Source organism: Salarias fasciatus, chromosome 2 (genome assembly GCF_902148845.1).
Source record: "Salarias fasciatus chromosome 2, fSalaFa1.1, whole genome shotgun sequence".
NCBI classification, from domain to species: domain Eukaryota; kingdom Metazoa; phylum Chordata; class Actinopteri; order Blenniiformes; family Blenniidae; genus Salarias; species Salarias fasciatus.
Window position 1 is genome coordinate 22499335 of NC_043746.1, and position 24474 is coordinate 22523808.

The 24474-nt window shown below is 42.9% G+C and overlaps 1 protein-coding gene across 1 annotated transcript in view; it reads right to left on the reverse strand.

Moving 5' to 3' along the window:
- slit3 (slit homolog 3 (Drosophila)) overlaps window positions 1-24474 on the reverse strand; it is a 288135-nt gene that overhangs the window by 75964 nt on the left and 187697 nt on the right. Inside the window, exons 7-8 of the mRNA XM_030116436.1 lie at window positions 5637-5708; window positions 250-413 (exon numbers count right to left, since the gene is read on the reverse strand). Coding sequence (XP_029972296.1) covers window positions 250-413; window positions 5637-5708 — 236 coding nt within the window. The remainder of the gene's footprint in view (window positions 1-249; window positions 414-5636; window positions 5709-24474) is intronic.

Below are 24474 nucleotides of genomic sequence, written 5' to 3' on the forward strand. Positions count from 1 at the left end.
AGAATCAAAGTTGCCCTTCCCTGTTCCACAGAGTGTCTTTTTTCTGGTTTTTCTTGGACATGAGTGAAGGTTTCACCCCGATGTTCCCCAACACCTCAATTTCTTACACCTTTCACCTTACATCTTTATTTCTTACACCTCAATTTTGGACCCACTGGCAAAAAACCCCCATGGATTTCAAACCAAATTTGGTGATATTTGACTCAACTCTCACACATATAACTACAGAATATACGGATCTGAACTCACCATTGCACACGAAATCCTTCTTCTGCACGTCGGGCACGTTGAGGCCTCTCATGTGGGCGGGGGCCATGCACTGAGTGAAGGGGGCCAGGCCCCGCCGGGCCCTGAGCCAGTCGGAGAGCCAGGACAGGTGACAGTCACAGTGGAGGTTGTTTGAATGCAGGCGGCTGAGAAGAGACGAGGGAAGACGTGAGCGTTTCTCTGTGTGTAAACAACTTTACGCAGCTCAGATTCACACTCATCCACCATATTTAAAATATATATATATATATATATATATATATCCCTGAGTCCATCAGCTCAGTGAGAGCAATGTGATGCAGTCTGGATTAAAATAGAGAAAGTTCAATTTCTGACAGAGCGACCGGCCCTGGCCTGAATCTGAGTCCACTGCTGAGGTGAAACCGACGCACACAGCCGGGCAACGGCACTCAAACACACAAAGTAATATTCTCAGCCCTCATTTCTTCAAGGTGTGTGACAATATGACTCCCTTCAGAGAGCGGACACACACGGCTGAATCAGTCTGCTCAAAAAGAACGGCAGCGAGACGGAGAGGAAGAAGAGACAGAGAGCGAGAGAGCGAGAGCGGACGGATGAGGACGTTTAAATCAATTTAATGAAAACCAGACTGAAAGGTGGTAAAGAACTAATTAAACAAGGCGGACAGATTCAACAGCGAGGCAGAACATGGAAACAAAAAGGCAAACGGACGCATGGGATGAGTCATGGGAGAACGCTGAATGCAAATAGATGAAATGAGAAAGATAACTCCAGAAGATTTGTGGCTTCTTTTCACAGAGGAAAGCTGGCCGGACGAAAAAGCCAGAAGCATACCGCCTGTGGAAGGCATCCTGCAGTAAAATGGTCAATACAGCCCAAAAATACAGGGCTTTTATCTCTATTCTGTCACTTCTGACAGGATTTATCATGCACAAATCACACAACCACCCACAGGAGGCCAAGCCTATTGAAACAATCAGATTATTGTCACATCAAAGATGCAAAAACACTAGCGGAGTCATCCTTGAACCAAGCCCAACAACGACACTCGTTTCACCACTGAATCTTCAGGAAAAAATAAATATTTTGGACAGTACTAAGGTCCGTCTACAGAGAAAAGGGAGGTTGAGCTGGAAATACGTTAAAGCTTAACTGCTTAAAGCAACCTCACACAACATGCAACAGAACCGTTAAAACATTGTGTTGGATTCTGAAAGTTGAATTGAAAAAAAAAAATGTACAGAAAAATGTGATATAAAAAAAATTAGAAAAACTTGACACATTTTAAAGCCAACTAAAATAAATCCAATTGTGTTCCAAAAATAATGCCAAGGCTTATAAATTTAAATTTAGTTATGTGGTCATGTTTACAGGTATTTATCTATTTTTTCCCACTTTAATGTGATAAAATTCCACTATTGGTGTCATTGCATTGAAACAGATTTCATTGGGACTATTTACGCTGACCTGCGCAGACTTGGACAGCGATTTACGTCCTACAGATGCTCGCAGCCGTAACGGTGTGAAACTGATGAGCTGGCCCTCATGGAGGTATTCGAATCTCGTGTCATAAAGGAGCTGCAGCGGGCGATCGGCTCGGTCCTCTCATCAGGTATCAGGCGACGCTGACGTTCAACGGCCACTTTGTGCCTCCCCCTTATAGTTTTTAAAGGATATTCGACTCTAATGGGCAGCTTAAATTTCACTTGTAGCATTAATTAAAAGACTGTGCTCCATAAAGGACGCATCAGGTGTTGTTTCACAGAGCTGAGACGCTACAAGCTGCGCTGGCTGTGTTTGACACCTCGAGAGGGAAAGAGAGGAGGAGGAGGAGGAGGAGGAGGAGGAGGAGGAGGAGGAGGAGGGGGGGGAGGGAGCAGGGTGGATGAACAGCAGAATGTCTTGTCAGCGTATTATATGCCAGCCGGGATATCTAGCCTTTCAGAAGACGGGCCTCCTTTTGTAATAAAGCAGAGGACAAATCCTGTTATGGAACAGAGATGGTCTCATTGATGCTAGCAGCGGGGGCAGTGGGTTTTAATACCGCTCTCCCATTATAAATCCAGTTTATAGTCAAACCCCCGCCTGGAGATAGCCACGTCCCGGCCCACCCCCGGCTCAGCCTTAATTACTGACAAGTAGGATTAAAACACAGGGGAGAATGGGAAGAGGCAGGAGGTGTGGAGGCTGCGCTGCGTGTTTGTGTGGAAGCGAGGACTGTAAGTCAGCGCGGCGGTGTCTGTTGAGCTGCGATCGTGCACGAGGAGCTCACTTTGTGCTTGTGCGCGCTTGTTCTTAGTTTCCCCCCCCCCCCAGAGGGGCGACTGGTCACATCTTTTGTACAGTGAATTACTAACACAGAGGCGGTGGGAGTTCTAATCTTTTCATTGCTTCAAGTTTGTGAATGAGGTTCACGGAGGTGGGATATTATTATAGCTAATAGAAAACATGGATTTGAGGAAACACTAAGCAAAAGATTAAAAAAGGAGTGCATACACGGATAGAAAAAAGAAAAAAAAAAAGAAAAGAATGACCAGTGGTGCTACTTGGGAGGCACACACACACACACACACACACACACACACACACACACACACACACACACACACACACACACACACACACCAAATGATATCAGGGACATCTCAAAACATTTGATCGAATAAGTCACTTTTATAAAAGCAACAAATTTGATAGTCGGAACTTAGAGTGGAAAAAAAGAGGAGCCACAAAATTCATTAGAGGAGAAGCAGGGAGGCCAGGAGGAGGAGAAGCTGGGGAAGATGTGAAGAGTTGGGGGGAAGAAAATAAGCGGGTGAGGCAGGGGTGCTGGAGTCATTTCAGCTCAGGGGACACATCCGGCCCTGCTGATCTTTACTGTGTTGGACCGGTAATAAGATTATATAAAAACCTACAAATTCTTCACATTTGGCATTTAATTTAGTGAAAATGAGTATGAGTGCATTCTTAGAATACTAATGTTGAATAATCTTTTTACAAAACCTACTTTGACAGTATCATTGGATTGTTCTCATCTCACTTACTGTATAAGCTTATTGCTTCTCTGCATGTTTTCTTAAACGCATCGTTTTTGTGTGTGGCGATGTCAGAAATGCTGCAAACATTGCAGTGAGTCGGACAGGTGAGTTGGTGCTGATGGTTGTTTCTGGAATGAAACCAAACCCACGAGTGGAGAACAACACACTCTGAACATGAACAATATCCCGGTTTACATGGGTCAAAATATCCTCCTTATATTTGGACTGTGAGGTCAGACGGACTGGAAATGTCTCATATAAACACTTGAGTGGATCCGGTTCAATCAGATGGGATTGTCAGAGGTGGTCTCCCCAGATCGATAACCCGCTTGATGCCTCACACAAACAGCTGAAGACAGCAGATGGTTTTATATGAGGAGATTATTCATTTCTCCTCGTATGTAGAGTCTCGTCAAGTAGTTGAGAGGAGGGATGGCCGCAAATCATGCAACAGCAAATTGTTCAAACAGCTCCGAGAATAGAACAGAAGTAGTGGGTCGCAGGCTAAAAAACACTCTTGGTGTAAGAAATGGGGTAAGTTAAGGACAAAGGCAGGAGAAGGACAAGCAAAAGAATGAAAATCAGACAGGTGTATATGAAAAGCAGGACTAGAAACAACTGGAATGGAACAAAATGGACGAGAAGCAGGGCCACATGGAGGGAACTGCGGGGGGCTTGAGGGGATAATGAAACTAATGCGAACATGGATGCAGACACCAAGGAGCAGACGGGAAAAGGAAGAGCGGCGCAGTCAGAGGACACAGTCGCTCAGTGTTGACAGAAAACAGAAGCATATGAGGGCCTCTGATTAAAAGATATTGGATATTGGTAACCCTGCACTCAATCTGTGTGCGACTGTGCAGCCGCGCTGCTGCTTGAAATCCAATTTTTACAGGCTGATTTCAAGCTGTATTGCCACTCGAGCCGCACCAGGACGCCAGAAAAATACAGAAACCCCGCTCGGCGATGGGCTGCTGATGGACGCTGTCGGTCAAAAGTTGAACAACGAAAAATTGTTGTAACAGACAGAAAAAGCTTCTGCAGCAGCGACGCCGCTGCTAGATCGCCGGGTTGTGTCTCTCTGAATGTTAAGCGACCACACAAGAGCCTCTTAAAAACGATGATGATTTGGGGAGGAAATCCCATCCTATGCATGCTGGTTTGGCGACGCTCCGCTCCAGTGTGGCCAGCAGGAACGCGACCAACAGCCTGCCTCTGAGGCCGTCCCGGCACAGCGTGTGGAGAGAGTCCCCGGAGACGGCGTGCCGTGGCCCAGCCAACTGCCGGATCTCCTTCACACACAGCTAAATGCAGACAACACACACTCAAATCAAAGGTCTCTCAAATCAATCAGAGGGGAGGACTTCGCCTGGGGGGGTTTGTGTGTCTGTGTGTGTCTGTGTGTGTGTGTCATTGTTTGTTCTATACTAGTGGGGACCTAAACCTGATCGCACATTAATGCAGGGGATTCCTGCCACTGTGGAGACAGACATTTAGAGAAACTAATCCTTCAGATTCAGGAGGAGAAGTTCTAGTCAAGTTTAGGGTTAAATAAGCAGTGGTTTGGTGAGCATGCAAAAAAAAAAAAAAAAAAAAAAAATCAATGTGAGTCAATGTATTGTCTCCATCAGGTAAGAGTCGATTGATTGCACAATAGGGGATAAAAAGGAAAGGGGTGAGGGTGGGGGTCAATACATCTGTGGGTGGAGGCATGCTTTAGGGCAACGTTAGAGATGGGGCTGGACAAGGATCAGGTGAGGCAGAGTCTGGGCTACGTCTGCAGGACATGAGTGGAAATCAATGTGTTGTCTCCACGCTTGTGCGTGTGTGTGTGCGTGCGTGTGCGCGTGTGTGTGTGTGTGTGCAGTGACATCAGTCGAGGTTCCTGCAAATGAATCAAAGCAGCAGATTGAACCAAGGAGCCTAAAAACCTCTTTATTGTGGTATTAATGAGTTTACCATTACCGAAGAGTGCCTAAGTGTGCGTGTGTGTGTGTGTGTGTGTGTGTGTGTGTGTGTGTGTGTGTGTGTGTGTGTGTGTGTGTTGCCTGCACATATTTGTCACTGCATCCATACAGTGTCTGCGTGCACCAAGTAATGGCCTCATGATTATTCACAGTCATGAAACAATAGAAGAGTTGGTCTCTCATTATAGCATGATTAGATGATCACATCCAGGCTCTGCTGCCAGGCTGTGGGAGTGCGTGCATGCGGTGTGTGTGTGTGTGTGTATCTGTGTGTGCAGTGCATTTCGTAAGAGAAGCTAATAACAGCGTGCGCGTTGCATGTATGCATTACGTGAGTGTTTGTGTAAGCATGTGCGCGTGTGTCACAGAGCGTTATACTCACAGCGTCCGCAGCTTGGGCATGTGGTTGAAGCTGGACAGCGGGATGAGGGTGATGTTGTTGTTGTTGAGGGTGCTGCACAGAGAAACGCAGAGAAGGGGAAAAAGTGATTGTTAGAAAAATACAATCTTGGTCTCACAGTTAAAAGTGTCCAAGTAGATTCGATTCGCTCTGAGGTTCAAGTCCCCCGTTCCTCCTCCCCCCCGGCGGGGGTTCACAGAGAAAAAGGAGCGTTTACAGACTCGTTTGAGTAAATAAGCTCAGACAGGAGAGACCTTTGTGTGCGACGCCGGTTCCAAAACTGTGAGTCAGGAACCCACACAGGGATCGAAACATAAATCTGAGGGATCCCAAGGAGGCAAACCAAAGATGCCTCATAAAAAAATCGACTGCAACAAATTCAGCTAACCGCGTAGCCTGTGACTTTTATGTGATTATATTATTTGTAGCCCATCAGGTATCTGAACTTGCTCAAATAAAACAGTCTGTGAGTCACTCATAGCTTATGACATGCCGTATTAAACTTGGCGTCCGGAGGAGACATTGTTTTGTTTTACAGCCGAACGACGGTCGGTCGCAAAAACAACTTTAAGAGACACAAACCGACAGAATCATGCAAATCTGAAGCGCCGATGAGTCAAATCAATACGGTCACATTTTCATAGTGAATTTCTGATTAATATTTTGAAATGATTTTAATTTGTTCTATTACATTTATGAAGAATAAAACATGTTTTGATAGAATATTTGACAGACTTTTCCTTCTTCGATTCCTTTATTAAATTTGTGAAACAAAGTGCTGGGAAAAGGCATCCCCCTGACCCATGAGGCTCTCTGGCTCGTGAAAAAAGGTCCCACTTTAAAAACCACAGGTTTTCTCTGACACACAGATGAACACTGCTAGCTGGTTTGTGCTGCTTCTTCAAACTCATAAGCAGGTCACCGCTGTCTCCGACTATTAGCGCTCTCATCAACTACACCGTGTCTCATCGGTGTACTATCGACCTGAAGGAGAGTAAAATACAGAAAAAAACACTAAACATTTTATTACAACCAGGGACACAAACACACACACAAGCAATCTCACTCTGTCAGTTGAAGAAACACAACGCTTATTGATTCTTTGTGGCTTTTGTGCATTGAAATGGAGACAGAAATGAGAGAAGAGGAAAAAAAAATGCAGAAAAGCTATCAAACCTATACGCAGGGGGGATTGAATTTGTTAGACGGACTCATGCAAGCTGCATAAAAAGTACAGAATTCTGGAAGTATATCAGAATATAACAGACACCAGTAGAAAAATCAACACAAATACAATGCAACAAGGCAAAAACTTACAATTTCTGTTGATTAAAGGTGCAGTGTGTAATATTTTAGTAATGTTTTCAATCCACCTCTTTAGAGTTTTGGTTTTTAGATTTATCAGTTTTTTTTAAAGCCATTTATGACCAAAAGATCTGAGCAGCATCTGTTTGTTCACTGCATGAAAACTTCAGGATCCATAATAATCACACAGCAGCACAAATGATTATTTTAAGGAGAATTACATTAACAATATTATTTACTGTGCTTTCTCAGTCTAATATTGTGACTAATAATAACAAGGAACCATAAAGCAGGACAGACACTTGGATTATGTTGAACAGTTTTCTATCATATTATATTTAATTTTCTCCAAGTGTTCCAGTCTCCTTCCACAGTTCATAAATGTTCCCTCGAGGTAAACAGGTGGCTTTAAAAGCTCATAAGTGTGAGTGTGAGTGTGTGTAATTGCCCTGTGATGGACTTGTGCCTGCCCTGGCCCGTGTGATCCGCTCTGGAGTCGTGCAAACATATGAAGAAATACAACATTGCCCAAAAATATTGGCCTCTCAAATTTTCCTTGGTAGAGTCTTCAATTGGCTTGAAATCAAAACTGAAAGGAAACAAAGACCAGAAGAAAAAAAAAGAGCAAATGAGAGATTTTCAAAATTTCATGCTACAACATGATTTTTCTGGTAGCTTTTCAAAGCTAACATCAACACAATCCAGCATGACCGTTCTCTCTGTTTTTGCCCAAGTTTCACGGATCATTAATATCTCCGGATAGAAAATAGCGCCGGTTTGCTTTACGTTTCATCCGAAACCTTGTGTATTCAAAGAGTCGGTGTTTCAGGAAGAATGAAGACTGGGTTACCATTTTTCAAACGTGAAACCCGTCCATTTTTCAAGTTTTGACAGTGTGTTTTTAATGCTTTCAGACAAGGACGAGGTCAGATTTCCTTCTGAGAAATGGCCCGTGTTCAAGATGAAAGGACTTCTCGCAGCATCTGCAATATGTTTGCGCCTAAACACACGGCGCGAGCGCGGCCAGGTCTCGGCCGCAAAAATCAAGCATGGTTTATTTTACATGCTGTATTGTCGTCATAACTGTTCGGAATAGGTTCATTATTGGGGGTTTGCTGTGTTTTTACTAACACCCACTCAGCCTTAAAATAGCCTGTTTTTAGCTTCGCTCTGTTGATGTTACTACTTTTCTTTCTCTTTAATTCCCTCTCCTTCCGATTCTCTTTCTGCGCTCTCCTCCCTGCCAGTGTAGCCTCAGTGGCCTTGGTAGACGGATAAAGTTTCACACTCACTCTCACAAACACACACACACACACACACGAGCGCTGCTATGGTCAGCCCTGTCAGGGGTGATTCCACCCAGTATATATAATTTAATTGTGGAATAACAATAATTTCCCTCTGCAATTTCCCTGTCAGTTATTCTCTCACTCACTCTGTTCAGGCCCCCTCTGCATCCCACTGCCTTAATAAAGTAGCGACTGGACTGAGTTAGGCCAAGATAAACACTAAAAACATCATTTAAAAGTCCACAACTGTGTTTTATATCGTGGCCGTTTTTCCCAGCTTATTTTACACGCCTCTGGCCACGGCTGCACTCTTAAAAATATTCTTCGATTTGGAAAACGGTTATGAATTACGACGGAAGACCCAGCTGGTAAACATGAAATCATAAAGAGAGGACTGATAAATCACCGCTTAATAAATACGAAATGTCACAGTTGAAGGGAACAGGATTTTACACATCAGCCTGAAACAGGCCAAATACATACTGTATATTACAGGTGTATTATAAAACACCTCTTTACTCGTTTATACCATTTTGCTGTGCACGGAAAAGGTCACGACGGCGCACGCCTCGAACTCTCGAGTATCTGATTCAAGGCTTTGGTTTTACAGCTCAGAGTAATCTGATTGGTCCAGATGGGGACTTTCCGCTGGGTTTAGCACTCAGCCCTATGTCAGTCTAAACTTTATAATCCTCCAGCCTTGACAGATCTGAACACACCATAGTGTACTTAAACCGCGAAAACACACAGCGCAAACCGGAACACTGGCTATGTAATCATAGGGCCATTTACAAATGTTTCACAACTGATGTTATATGGTTTGGAAAATACTTGGTGAGCTGTGTATTAGCATTTTGGGGTCACAGCTGTTTCCAAATGACGCTATGCTTGGAAGAAGAACGTTTGTCTTTCGCTTTAATCTTTTCTTACTTGTATGTTTCCTTTAGCGTTTTCCCAGATCCTCTCAACAGATTATAAAGTCCGCGCCGGTTTCGATGCTGAAGCTGTGAACCTAAAGGCCTCGACGACTCAGCATCATGTGAGGCAAATCTAACGCTGGGATCGTCTAATCGATGATATCCACACACTCTTGTCCACCTTTGAGTTTTAAGGCAGTCTTTCTTTGGTATGTTTCATTTTTCATGTAATGTCCTTACTCTTTGTCTGCTCGGACGTCAAATATAAACGCAGACATGATTAACAAAAAAAAAAAAAAAAAATCAGACCTTGGAAACTTCCCATTGCATTCATTGTAGAGGATTCAGTTTTTATGTCTGGTTTGTTCTGTGCACGTGTTTCTCTGGGTACTCTGATTTACCTCACAAGGTGTAAAAGCACGCATGTGAGGATAATAACTTGACTCTGTAAAAGGCTTCAGTCCTCTGACCTGAATAAAGAGGTGTATAGGATGGACATATGGAAGCTCATTTCATCCTGACACATGGAAAGACTGAGGTGAGGAATTTAACCAACGACCTAGTGATGAGAAAACAATCTGCTCGATCAACTAACCCAAAGCTGTAGAAGTTAATTCTGTCTATTAAACACAAAGTTTCACGTAACATCTCACAAGTAGCACACTGCCCTTCTTCTGTCGGCTCTTTATAGTTGGGTAAAGAGTTCCTGTGGTGCAGACCAAACAAAACATTTATAATAGGTGTAGAATTTAATGCAGATCTTACTCGCTTCCAGTTATTTTCTCTTCCCTCTGCACTTCAGACTAATTTCACAAAAAAAGCATGTTTAAAATAAAGTATATATTTATAGCATGTTGTTTTTGCCACTGCAGTGAAAAAGAGCTGAAGGACTGATCCAACACTGCTTCTTGCGACACACAATGTTTCTATTATAAAATGCCAATTCAGCTCTTTTTTCTCTTCTTGGTCTTCTTTTTAATTTGAAGAAGGCTGCAGTGACCGCCGCAGTGCTATTACAGGACAGATCCCTGATCCCTGGAAGTGTGTGTACGTGCGTTTGGATCGGCGTATCCTCCGAGTCAGCATGTACATGCGTCCGTGTGTTTGCTCTCGACGCAGCGATCTCTCCGTTGCAGTAAAAGGGTCTCCGCAGTCAGTGATGGAGGAGACTCTTTAGAGGCAACCCTCCAGGGAGATGCTATCGCAAGCGCTTGTGTGTACATGTGCGTGTGCGCCTGAGACAAAGGGAGGCAGCGATGTTATCATACGTGTCCTACACACCGAGGTCAGAGCCCGACTCGTCAATCTTTCCCCTTGCCACACGTGAGCACGTCAAACGCACAGGTCCAAACGTCTTCACTTGTACTGGTGAGACGCTGATTATCAAAAATGGCTTCAAACCAGAGATTTTCATGTCATTTGAATTAAAAAATTACATTTTATTTATATAGTCAATCATTAATCATTAAGAACCGGTTGACACGACGACATTGAAGGTGAAAAGTCATCGTTTGCAGTTCAGATTTCAGAGATTTCAGAGTTTGTAGTAGTTTTAACTACAACAGCAACAACAAAACAAAAACTTTGTATTTTCAGCTGAAAACATTGTTGTGTTAACAGGGCCTGAAGCTTATTCTGTTTTTTCAAACTGACTCCATTACTGTTAGAATTAAGCAATTCAAATGTGCTGTATGAATCCAAAGATATATAAAAAAATAAAAGCAGCTTTGATTTGTATCTATGAATGGTCTGTAAAGGAAAAAAAAAATGACCTTAATGTTCAGATTAGTTGTAAACATGAGTTTGAGCCCTCTGTGTGTGTTTGTGTGCGTAATAAAGTGAGTTTTCTATTAGTCTCTATTATGCTCAATCAGCCCTAACAGACACAGATCAATACGCTTGCAGAATGTCTGAATTACTACAGCCACTAAAACACAACACTGTAACTTTATGACTGTGATTACAACCCATATTGACTTCATGTTCAATACGATTATTCTCTCTGGTAATCACTAACATGGTGCGAAAACAGAACAGAGTGAAGGGAGAGCGGCGAGTTCCCAAACGCAGCGCGAGGCTCAACGTGCACTTTTAAATCTTCATTAGCTCCTTAACAGCATAAAACCAAAGACGCTTGTGTTGCGCCGACTCCCAAAATTGCAGGTATTAATTTTCACTTTTAAAAATAATGACTCCCTTTATGTGTGTAAATAATTAAAAAAAAGGCAGCCTGACAGCTCGCTTTATAAATGTTGCCCCATTACTGAAAAGCAAAAGTACAATCTGAGGATAATTTCCCAGCGTTTTCTAATATACGAGCAGTCGCTTGACAGATATGTCATCATTCTGTCAAACCAGAGGCGAAACTTCACGATTGCAAACATGAAAACACCATTTATCTCCATTTTAACCACTCATGTAGTATTTGACTTTTTTTTTTTTTTTCCTAGTTATTGATGTCTAATTTTCAAAAGAAACCCCTCGGGGGAAAAATCTGCCCGGAGATTCTAAATCAATACTCCATTGTGCGAAAATAACCGCAAAGTGACGGCACAACCGAGCGGTTTTACGACCCTACTAACAACTGCATTGTTGCCACAACCGAGCAATCCACCTCTGAAAACTGTAAACATTAAACGGAGATCAGTGATGTGACAGGAAGAAGGTTTCAGAAACACGCCGGGATTAGTGTTCCAAAGCTGCGGTGGAGGCAGGAAGTGTCAAATGTAAGGACCGCAGGACAAAAATGACCAGTGACTGGGGCCAAAAACGATCCACTATCCTCATTAGCCCTGGAGATTTTGGATGCTTGTTTGTTGTTCAAGGCCGGTGTGGAAACGGTCACCAGTCCATCGCAGGACAAACACAGAGAGACAGACAGCCACACACTCACATCCTGAAATCACAATTTACATTTTTACGAATTAAATCATAAAAATGTAAAACAAAACAAGTATAAAGTAACCTCTTGGAGCTCATTCTGGGGTTCATTGTAATTGTAATTGGCTGAAGCACAAGTGCTAAACTTTCGTTGCATTTTGATTCTCAATTTATACGACAGCGGTGGTCGCAACTTGCTGAAAAAGCTTCCAAGTGGAACTTTTTTCAAACAATCCGACTCAGATGTCTGTGGAAATGGCAAAAAATGGTGCTGATCTGCATGCGGAACACAGCCGTAGTAAACAGGTCTTCTGCACAGGCGTGAGTAGATGGACAATAACAGCAATGGCGACTGGATTGGCGACTGAATGGCGTCCAGCAATGCTTTTATTTTGTATATATCTTTGGATTCATACAGCAGACTTGAATTGCTCAGGACTGTACACTCCTAATTCCAGCAAATTTATACATATCTTTGATGAACTACCGCTTCCAAGCTGCATAAATACATTCTTTAAAAATACAAACAAAATCAATAGTATTACTTTTCAATATTGCACAATTGATTTGTGTTTTGTCACCAAACGGCGGCATGTGGTCTCTGAGCCGTACAGCTCCAAGGCCTGCTGTAAACCATCACGCTTCACTCATATTCTAACTTCAGGCGTCTCTTTGCTTGTTAACTTTAGCTTCTTTTTTTTTGTCAGTAATATTTTTATCTTTATTACAGCAGCTACAAGGACGAAGAGCTGCCTCAAAAGTCAACAAGTAAAATGTATCCACCTCCACCTACGCTTGTTTGTCAGAGCGCTCTCCGTTCCTGCCTTCATGTAACTCTCACATCAAGTCATCATTATTCCAACAGCTGCAAAATGAGTTCAGGCCACCTTGTTTTTTGTTTTTTTTTAAAGTAAAAGTTGTTGAAGGTCTAGAAATTGCAGTACTAAGTTATGCACATGGAGGGGAAATAAAAAGAGGAGAGAAATACCACATTAAATCAAGTCGTACTGGTTGCAATTTGTTGAAAACGCCAATGAAAAAAACTAACCTGCAAACAACCTCCTACATTTCATACCGCTGTGCAAAAGTGAGCACATTCCCACTCCACATAAATACAGAAAAAACAAAATGCAAATGAAAGGTTATGCTTTTATTATTGTTGTCTGGCTCAATCACGCTAACATGCCTGTTTTCTAAATTGAATCTTTTCAGGGACCAAATTGGAATTCCAACGCGTGACTGGAAAAATATCGATCGTGCAGATTAAATGCAACGTGTTATTGGCCAACAAATAAAATGGGCTGAGCAGCAACATGGTGGATAGGTTAAAGCAGGTATGAGTTGTATCAAAGAGGAATGTTAATTCTCTTTCAAAGCAGGTATTAAGATAAACTGTGAAGCCGGTGCAGCCATTGATTTTTGCAGAGGTTGTAAAGAGGTTTAAAATTCATCAGGTGACTGCAAATCCCCCAAATGTTTAAAATCTGCTCCTGATCTATTTTTTTTAAAAAAGCGCTGACATGCAACCGAAACTGAAATAAATAGACACAATATGAGCGTTTACCGAGTCGATCAGTTGCAGAACTGAAGTGAAGAACTGTTCAAAGTAAAATCCAAAAAAAAAAGACCCTTGATCTGCAAGCAGGTGAAGCTCCAGAGAAGCGGACAGATGCTTGAGTCTGCAGCTGGTTGGCGTTACAGCGAAGACGCCAGAAAACCAGCTGAGACACGAGGAGGTTTCCGAGTCTGGCCAAGAATTAATCCGATTCAAGGCTCCCACAATGCCACAGTGTGTCAGCTTTAGGCCGCTTTTGTGGGAATTAAACAAATGAGATGCAACATGTTCATCAGTGACATTTAGGAGTGATTTGGGGGGTAATTGGACAGAGCCGGTTTGGGTGCTAATCTGCTGCAGTCTGACCAGCTGCCGGTGGCAGCTTCTCAACAGATCTTCAGGTCTAACTGGGCAGCTCTGGCTCGGTTTGCAAGGTGGATTGTCTTTGTCCAGTTGCAAGGTTGATGGTTTGATCCCCCCTACCGATCATGTGAAAGTGTCCTTGGGTAATACACTAGCTGTAAATTTGCTCATAATGACCGGATGTCAGATTAAAGAACCACAAAGGAACTATAGTTTGCAAAGTTTTAGTAACAGGGCTCAAAAACCTCTCAATATGCAATGAAAGTTTTCAGTTTTCATTTTACGCCTATGGTTCAGTAATAAAGTCATTTCATCATGTCTTCTATTTTCACAATGCACTCAGTTATAAAAAAAAAAGAAGAAAGAACGTTTTTGTCTCCACTTCTCATTCTGACTCATTTTTGTCAATCTAATGACTAACAAGTAGAAAATATTCAGTGTAAGTGCTTTAAATTATAACCCATGTTTTGCACATTACTGGAAATTTGCAGACAATGGACACTTCTTGAAACAGGAGTAAAGCTACTTGGAAAAGTGTCTCAGATTTTACTCTCTCTGTCAATCAGTATGTTTAAATAATGAGGTGAAAGCAGCAATAAATGAGCTGACGGATTCACTCATCAAGTTCAGCTGAAGTTACGTCAGTTAGTTCAAGTCAAATACTGACCCGCACACACACACACACACACACACACACACACACTCGTTATTTATGATCCTAAAAGCCCATTTTTCCGTGTGCTCTCGTCAGGGGAGTCCAATTTTCCGCGGTCGTGCAGAACTCAACATAATGCATGTTCACGAAATAAACAGATTTATGAATGAATGACTTCAAGAAGAAGCAGCGATAAAGCAGCTGAGATAATCTACCGACATGCAGACAGCGGCAGACAGCTCTGAGAAAGAGAAGCCGGTCTTTATGTCGGACTTTTAATTCATCACAGCTACCGTGGACGCAGGACGAGAGAGAGACAGCAGCTCTGCAGCTGTTTCCATTCACAGCTTTAGTTAACACGCTTTCCTCTGACTCCAAGCTGGGTCAGTGGACCTTCCCCAGTTTGAAGATCAAAGCTAACGCCACCGTAGGACTCTGGAAACATTCAGTCATCGTTATGAAAGCGATATTTGGTTCTGAATTTTAAATAGAATAAAAATATCCCACGTGTATGCATTGCAGAGCAGATGTATTCATTTTCAAACATGACGGATTGTTTTATGTGTAGATTTAGGCAACGTGTACGAGCTCCGCCGCAGTTAATTATGCTTTGACATGAGGTCGAGCTGGAATTTATTTCTCTGAGAGCTTTCCCACACAGGCACTGAACAGGGGCCAGCTTTCGAAAAGGCCTAAAAGAGCCTTTGAGTTGTGTGAAGAGCTCTCAGCATCTTCCCCGAGGCCTCATTACAGCTTCAGGAGAGCGAGGCCAAAAAGGAAACACATGGACACTTCACTCTTTCAATCACACATTTATTTAGCTCTTTCATACCTCGCTCGTTCATTAAGCAGGGAGCAAGAGCCCCCGAAATGTGTGTCACATGAGCGTTTAACCTTTTTACTCGCTCTCATTCTGTTTTTTTTAAAGCAGGGGGGAGAGTGGGGAGGGTCACGTCTAACCGTGCTGCAAGAGTGCAAGAGATAAATATCCATATGTGCCCTTGTTTGGATAAATTTGTGGAAAGCAAAAATGCTGTACCACGCAGTGTTTTGCACATTTTAAATTCTTTTTTTAAATCGTTTTAAAGGCGTGTTGTGTTTGTTCCAGCTTTCCTGGATGAAAATTTGTCATTAAACCTAGAATTCTACACATTGGGGTTGCTGGAAAAGCATCTTTTGCTCCAGAAAAGTTAAACAGATTTATTTATTTAAGATTAAAATATGCTAATCAAACTATGAGAAACAATGTTTGGAGAAAGATTTTTCTTTTCAGGGTTATTGTGCTAATTGCTTCAGATAGATAGATAGATAGATAGATAGATAGATAGATAGATAGATAGATAGATGAATTATATTTCAGGTACTTTTTTTAAAGGGAAAAAACAACATTCGTGTTAGTCATCAAGTGAAGAGTCTCTATCAATATAATGTCCTTTTGTGGAACAATCTAAAGTCTTTACTTTCTAGATATGTCTTCCAGCTTCCCTGCCGATGAACAAGTATTAGTTCTGGTGAAATGGAGATTTTCTTCTCCGTTGCCATGACACAGCCACGGCAATAATGGTGTTGGTTAAATTAAAATGAATTGTAAATATTTGGAGGCTTATCAAGCTACAGAAGGTGAATTTTGGTGTTAGTTAAAGCCCTGTGTTTTCCCCCGTTTCCACAGAGATGCAGTCGTGTTCAAAAAGTTGAATTTTTATCTTTTCTCCTCTAAATATGCTTTATTTTAACAAATGCCCGATAAAGGGGTGAGATGTGTGTGTGTGTGTGTGTGTGTGTGTGTGTTGCAGTACTTGAGTATGCCTGCAGTTTTGTGAGTTTGTAGGAGGCTGGACAGTTGTATTGTGACTCGCTGAGTCAGACGGTGAAACTCGGCGACCCTTGAAGTAATCTGTCACAGTGAGTCACATAATGCTGCAGTCCCGTGCAATGCTTCTCCATAGGTGTGTGTGTGTGTGTGTGTGTGTGTGTCCACTGGGGTGTGGAGGTGAGTGTGTGCACATGCCTTTTGCACCAGCTCCGTTGGTGTGTACGTCTGTTGAAAGACAAAAGAGTTCTCAAGGATGTGACTGTGTGAATAAAAGCCTGAGAGTCTACCTGATGGTGTGTGGGCGGCTGTGGGAAAAAAGAAAAAAAAAAGGGTTATGAATGGATCCTCTGGTTCTTGTATGTGTCTCTTTCGATCAGGAGATTTAGGCTGAAGTGATTTTTGACCTGGACGACTTCAGCACTCCGCTCTGAAGCTCTGAAAATAGACTTTAAGGGTCTTTAGGTGTAAGACTTAAGAGCTTTTAGCTGCTGAATTGTCTCATATTTGAACTTTCCCACGGGGTTCAACGCCTACTTTCTCTCCTTTTCCCTGGTAGCCTAGTGTTAAATCGTATAAGCGTATTGTGTATGTGTGTCAAGTGAGTGTCTGTGTGTGTATTTAGGGTGTTTTTCCCTCTTTGTGTATGTGTGTTGTTGATTTATGTGTGTGTGTGAGTGGGCTGGTTTAATAAACTCTCAAGTGTTTGAACAACCGAAGTCGCCCAATTTACTCCACTCATCTCTGAGAGAAATTGACATTTCCAAAGTGCTGCCATTGGAAACCGTCCTGGGAAAACTCAACTGTTTACAACCCAAACTAAAAAGGAACCAAGAGGTTGAGAAAATTTGTAATTGCGGTATTTTTGGGGGCCAAATTGAGCTGGTTTGAGTCTCAAACGGAGATAAATAAACATGACCGGTCGCTATTCATGTGACGGCAATAGCAAAAAAATAAAATACGATATGCTCAAGTTTGTGAAAATAAATACAAAGAGTGAATGGAGGGTTCGGAAAAGGTTTCTCAACTGATGCTTCATTTGACCGAATGAGATCACAGTGCACTCGGAGTCATGGCATTCACAACTGACTTTTAGGAATAAAAGAAGAAGCTCGGTGCCAAACAGTTGTCATCAGCTGAGAGTCTAAATGCTAAAGGGCGTCGAAATGACCAATTGTTTCAATATGCTCAAGCAAAAAAACTGGATGTAGGCTGAACCGGAGTCATAAAAGCTGCCCCCAAAACTCTACATGTAATATTTCTAAAAGAAATAACAAAATTAACAGAAACCCAGAATGACCAACATGAGACATGGGGAGGGCTGGGGGGGGGGGGGGGGGGGGGTTCAGCGACTAGCCTGAAGAAAAACTGATATTTACACCACATGCAGATGTTTGAATACCCTGGTTGGAGGTCGGGCTTTGGCATGTTCTTGTACAGAGTTTGCACATTCTTCCTGTGTGCATTGGTTTTCTCCCACTGTCCAAAAACATGCACGTTAGTCCAAAAAGACACATAATAGTGCAATATTCTGTATATACTGGATGCAATCTTAGGGTATGGGGAAGGAAGAAAGGAAGAAAAAAGAAAGAAAGCCTAATAAGATGAGAAAAAGGCAGAGAGACAGAGAGATATATGTACATAAAAACCTGCTGATGACACCATTACACCTTAAACCAGAACAAATTAGATGGCAGATTGCCTCTCTTACTCCACTCCTCTCCTCTTTCTTTCCCTGACTCTCATCTCATTTTCCCTCAATTGTCTTTTAGCCCTGCTTGATTTCCATCCTGAGACGACTCTTCCCCTCCCCCGTCCCCGTCCCTGTCCCCCCTCCTCCTTCCTGTCCCGCCACCCAGTGGGATGTGATTAATCGTGTGTGGGTCAGGCTGCTGGCACGCGGCTCTTCCGATATCCGACGCCGGTCCCACCTCTGCATAAGCTCTCCGTTACGCGCTCCCTCCCTCCGTTTGAACCGCCTGCTCCCGACTCAATGTGCTTACCTGCACAGCTGTTGAAGTCTGTCTGCACTCCCCCCTCCTCTGTGCTTTGGAATTACGTGACGATGCAGAAAGTTGTTTGAGCTAGTTTGATCAGATTTTAAAACAAGGGAGGAGTCGGTTTCCACAATAAACGAAGGACAAATATTTGTGTTCACATGGAGGGAGTTCGGGTGGTAATGAGAAAATTTCCCCAGCAGGAATGTCAGGTTGTTGTAGTTGAGCAATAGAGGAAGAAACATTCAAGACAAATGTGAGTGAAAATGCTTTAAAATCTAGAAGACTGTCATCATTCCTTCATGTGTCCAGTGGCTGTGGAGTATATCAGTTTGTTTGCTCATTTCCTTCGCATCTTTTCTCTCTCCCTTTCACTCATTGTCATATCTGAAACTCTCCTCACCTGTTTACTGTGTCTTTATTCAAAACAGGCGTCTGAGGAGCATCACTCCAGTCTTTCCATCAAAGCGAAGCTGCGCTTGTTCGGCTGTCACTGTTTATCTTTTTCAGAGGCTGTTTGTCTTTCTTGCCATCCCCGTGGTTTTTCTTTTCTAAATCACAAACCAATGCGTCAGAAAGCTCTGACATTATCCTGAAAACAGGAGTTTCCTGACATACTTATCTCAGCTTGCTTACCTCTCGCTCTTTTTTTTACTCATTCACCTCACAGCTTTTGTAAACTCTGCCCGCCTCTGACCCCGTCTTTAATTTTCCTTTTCTGACCCTCCTTTTTTTTTTTTTTCCTTCCCACACAGTCCCATCCCTGTCTTTCAGGTCAGACTGCTGTCTTTGCCAGGCTGCGTGCGTGTTGCCAGAGTGTGATGGCTCTGCGGAGCCCGCTGACTCAAAGAAAAGCCAAAAGGCCAGCCAAACCAAAATCACTGAACAGCAGAAAGCTGCACCGCTCTGTTCTCTCCTGACCCTTCTGTGCAAGCGCGCATACACAAGCACGGACACACACCGATACACACACACACGCCAGACGGTGGGGGTTTGAACATTCAAGGGCCAAAACATGAAGAAGCTTCAACTCCGAGGCTGAAAACAAACATTTCAGAACATCGTGAAAGCAGTTAGTGACGGGACTTACTAGTAAGTGCTTATCCCAGCTCAGGGGAGAGCACTTAATTTTTCCAGGGGGACCTCAGGAATTAGGACAATTATGAAATGCAGAAGCTCAAGTTCCTGTCTCTAAGCTATTGCTCCCACTTGGCATCACTTTTTGTTGTTCCTGATGTGTTTTGATTATATTGATGAGAAGATTGTAATTTTCAAAACAGTAAAGATGAATACAACTATACCCTCAGTTTAAAAAAAAAAAACAAGCATTCATTGCATGCATTGATGCACTGTGTGCACTCATTTTCATTCAGTTCACATTTTCTCATTGACCCCTCACTGGCCTGTCAGGGAACGCTAAAGGGCTGAAAGTGGCCTGCAGGACTTGAAACGTCTCTCATCGCCCCTCATTCCTTCATTTAGGAATAGAATAGACGTCACTAATCTCACGGTGGAGAATTTTACAGGAGCAAGAGGTTCGTAGAACACACACGGAGGTGCAAAAAGTAATGAAAGGTGCAAATAAGGAAGAAGTAATACTGCAAATTGGAGTCAGGATGATAAGAGAAAACTAAAACAAGGAAGATCTAAATGTATGTACAACATGAATCTCAAAATTGAACACGTTTAACTTCCTTTCATTTGGTGTCTAACGCTAACCTTCACCCAGTTCTAGCTTCACACATTTTTGCAGTGCATATTTGGGTTCCTTTAAGGAAGACCAGACTCCACAGCGTCCATAAAACAGAGACACACAGTGGTGTCTTCAGGCCACATCATGTCTCTTGAGCAAATACTGTCCAAACCCTCGCCATGCATTTAACCCCCGTCTGTGTAACGGGTGTCTCTCGAAGTGAAGGTTGCAGGTTCAAGCCCTCATCTGTCCACATGGTGAATGGTCCTTGAGCAAAAAAACCCCAGTGGTGTGAGTTTGAATACGTGAATGTGACGGGGATTATAAAACACTTCCAGGGCTGTTAAGCTAGTAGAAAAGTGTAAATAAGTCAACTCCGTTTTCCACTGTTTCTCCTGGAGTTGGAGTCCTGGAGTCAATCCCAGCTCCAGGTGAAGGCAGGATTCACCCCGGACAGGTGAGCAGTCCATCACAGGACTCACACACACTTACACCAACAGGCATTTTCGCTAATTAACCTCAGGAGTGCATTTTTTGGACTGTGGGCGGAAAGTTAAGTACCTATGTGTAGACTCCACTTCCAAAGCCTCCGCAGCCCAGAATCAAACCCAGACGCACTGTGAGGTGAGAATTCTAACCGCAACACCACTGTGTGTCCACATTTGCCAATTTTTCTGAAAGGATCTTGATTTTTTTTCCTACCAAAGCACGACAAGTCCCAACGATTCCAGCGTGTCAACAGACTCAGGATCGTACAGTGGTAATAAACACAGACCCACATATACACGCTCTTGCGCGCGCACACCAACGCACACCCTCCGCTCCTAGTACTGCCGAAGTTAAAGTTCGTTTCAGGGGCTTTCAAACAGGCGCCCACGCGTCGAGGATACAAGACAGATCTGGAACCAGGAGCCAACCACAGAAATGCAAACGTTACTGGGGGCCGCCGAGGCTGGAGATGCACCAACTGCCCAGGGGATACTCTGACATGTCGGACACACACGCACACGCACGCACACACACACACACACACACACACACACACACACACACACACACACACACACTTTTCTTTACCAACTAATGCTTAATTTCGACAGTTGCACCAGTGGAGCTCAGCAAACAACTGCTGTGCCGCCATATTGTGAGTTCAGATTACACAGAAGGCTGAAGTTGTGCACACACACAAACATAATACTTCCAGACAGCGGGCCTTTTCACCGCTATTAGGGAAAACAGAGTGAAGCGTCTGTATTTTGCATTCACTAATGCAGAAGACAAGAGAGTCTAAACGGCATCAATTATTAATTTGGAGCCTCACTATGTTGTTTGTTGTTTTGTTCTAGAGGGCAGTATTAACATGATATATTATAATATAAGCAAAATGAATTCTATTATAGAATCATTATGATCTTTTTATTAGTCTGAGCAACACCATTCAGTTTAAGTGAATACACATTAGAAAATAAAGATTTGGTTAATTTCCAGTGACGAGCTTCCTTTCCAAACCATGAAACCACCATTTAGTGCACCTTTGATTGACAATCAGCCCCCAAATAACCACATCAGACATGAATGAGTCGTTCAAAATCACCACCTTTTTAAAAAATCTTGCTAATCATTGAATGACTTCGACGGGTCTGAGGAAACACTGTAATTCTGCATCATTCATGCCTTAGAAACAGCAGTCCGTCATGAAAACATAATCAAGGGTCATTTCAGAAATACTATATTGCTGTTCCACAAACGTGAATGATTGAGCACGTCCCTGCTGGATATACAACCTCATTCAGTAGAAAGAAAATCTTTGAGAAAAACAGTTTCTCTTCCAGCGTTAAACCAGCAGCCGTGAAGCCGCTGAGAGCTGGGTAACTGGAAGCATGCAGAGGCCACCCAGGACAACGCAGCAGAACTAAGGGGGTTAAGGTTTCCCCTTGTGGGCCCGGACTGTTTGTGAGTAGGTGGAGACCTCCGCCCTGCCCACCCAGGAGGCTCAAGTGCGTACGGAGGATGCTGGTGTATCCACCATTTCTTCACACTGCAGTTTTTTGTGCCTAACGTCTTTTGTTTCCATTGAGGCTTTTCTGAGACGCCGTCCACCGTCAAAACATGCTTTTGAGGGTAACTGGTGTCTCTGAGTTGCTTGTAGACATGAAAATGTGTGTGTGTGAGTGATAGCGTGTCTCCCTGTGATAGTCTAGAGATCCGTCTGTGTAACCTGCCTCGTTCATGGTCAGCTGCAATCGACTCGAGCCGCCCGAGACCTTGAATTGAACGAAGCAGCGCAGAAGACGGATGGATGTATTACCACGATATTCTTAATAGGATATTTCTTACTTTTCCGTCTTGACATATTCTGGCTGTTTAACTTGAAAACTTCCTTTTGAGACATTACAATTACAAGTGTCTCTACTTTAAGGTCAAGATGGAATTGGTTCCTGACTGCTGGAGTGTTCTTGATGGCGACACCTGTCTGGCAAGGACAAGCGATCATCCCAGCCTCCACCAGGGCCGGTTTTACAAGCGCAGTCAGAGGCCCGGGTGGTTACATGCATTGTGCACAACCGACCGACACCTCAACCGCTGAAAGCTTATGAAGCGAGCAACCATCTGCAATCCGGAGACAAGAGCGAGCACAGCTGCTCACCCAGAGGCGGATAGGCAACTGGTGTACTGCAATATGCCCATGCTCATCTGGTGGGAGGACGTTAGCACAGAGAAGCATGTGAGAGAGGCTGCATTTTGGGATGTTTTCTCATTTATTCCTTCTTTTTGTTGCACTTTACAGAAAACTACCCCAGCTTTAAAACTTAGATTAGCTCTCCCAGTCTGGATCGCTGTCATTCATCATGCACAGCCTTCCACTTCCAAGCGATCATTTTTGTCTTGAGGTGCTGTGTTTGTTTGACATCGTTTCCCTGTAGCAATACCGCTGCAAACTTCATTAAAGAGCACGACAACGATCCTCACTCCGCCACTTTTTCTCTATTTTTAAACTGCCAGTTTGGCATTTAAAAGAGGCAGAATGAAGGTGAGGCCGAGGTCCTCGGCTCGGTGGGTGGAAATGCAGTTTACAGCCATCACATTAAAAAATACAAAACAGAACTCCATTAGTGAGAAAATGTATGTGTTTTGCTTGCTTTCCTGCTCATTATCTTTCCAATTATCCATCGTCTGGTGTGATTTATCAAACTTTGGGTTGCAGTGGGGGTTGAGCCAGTATCAGGTGATGGGTGGAGGCCGAGTGCTCTCTGCACAGGTCAGCGGGTTAGCACAGGGCAAACGCACAGCCACACTCAAACCGACGGGCAACTGGAGAGACAACAAACTCGTAAAACTCAGACACATGTTTTTGGTCTGTTGGTGGATAAGTCTTCTGTGGTTGAGCCCAAATAAAAGCCACACACATGCAGGGCAGGCACATTCTACACAGGAAGTCCCACAAAGCTGTGAGTTCAGACAGATCATCGCTGCACCACCATGGATTATGTTCATGTTGTTTTGTAAAATGCGGCTGGTTTTATAATTTATTAGAAGAAGAAAAAAATTGTAAAGAAGAAAAAATTGTCCAGGAGATAATATACAAAAACAATGAGGAGAAAACAGATAGATATGTAATATATGGTATTAAATATTTCAGTTTAATGCTATTTTTTTGCATCCTCAAACAATTAGCCCAGTAACACAACACAGATGTCATGAAGTTTTCTCAGAGTTGATTTTGTGACCGGTTACTGCCTTATCAACTAAAATATTGAAGTTTTCCAACTTGAATCTGAACCAATTAGTCTTGCACTACAAATGTTCACCACAAGAGGGTGTGTTGAGTCAATCACACAAAGCAGCCAGAGGAAAACAAACAGGCAACAATGGCTACAACGCAAAGGTGTAACAAACACAATACACATGTTCATCACGTTTACCCAATGGACCAAATTTTGATAAACAACTAACAGACAAAGACACGACTGTGCAATTGGCTCTGATGAAAAACGAATGCAGCCTGACAACATGCGCAAATAGACAAATATTGAATAAATGCAGGGAAAAAAAATTAGACAAAAGGCAAAACATATGTGTGGAGCCAAATTTTGTGACAAAAAATTATGCATATTTGGGTATAGGAACACACATTTATGGGCAATTATGTACATACAGCGCATTCCTCACGTTTGCATCTTCATATTCGTTCATGTTTTCTTCATGTGTGAATATTTAATTTAACATTTTTAGTCGTAATTTGATGTGGTTAACTGAAGGATTACCTTATTTTATCTTATCTCAAGTAGAAAAAAATTGACTGTCAGACTCGAAGTATAAATGAGGAAAAATTTGTGTGTGTGTGTGTGTGTGTGT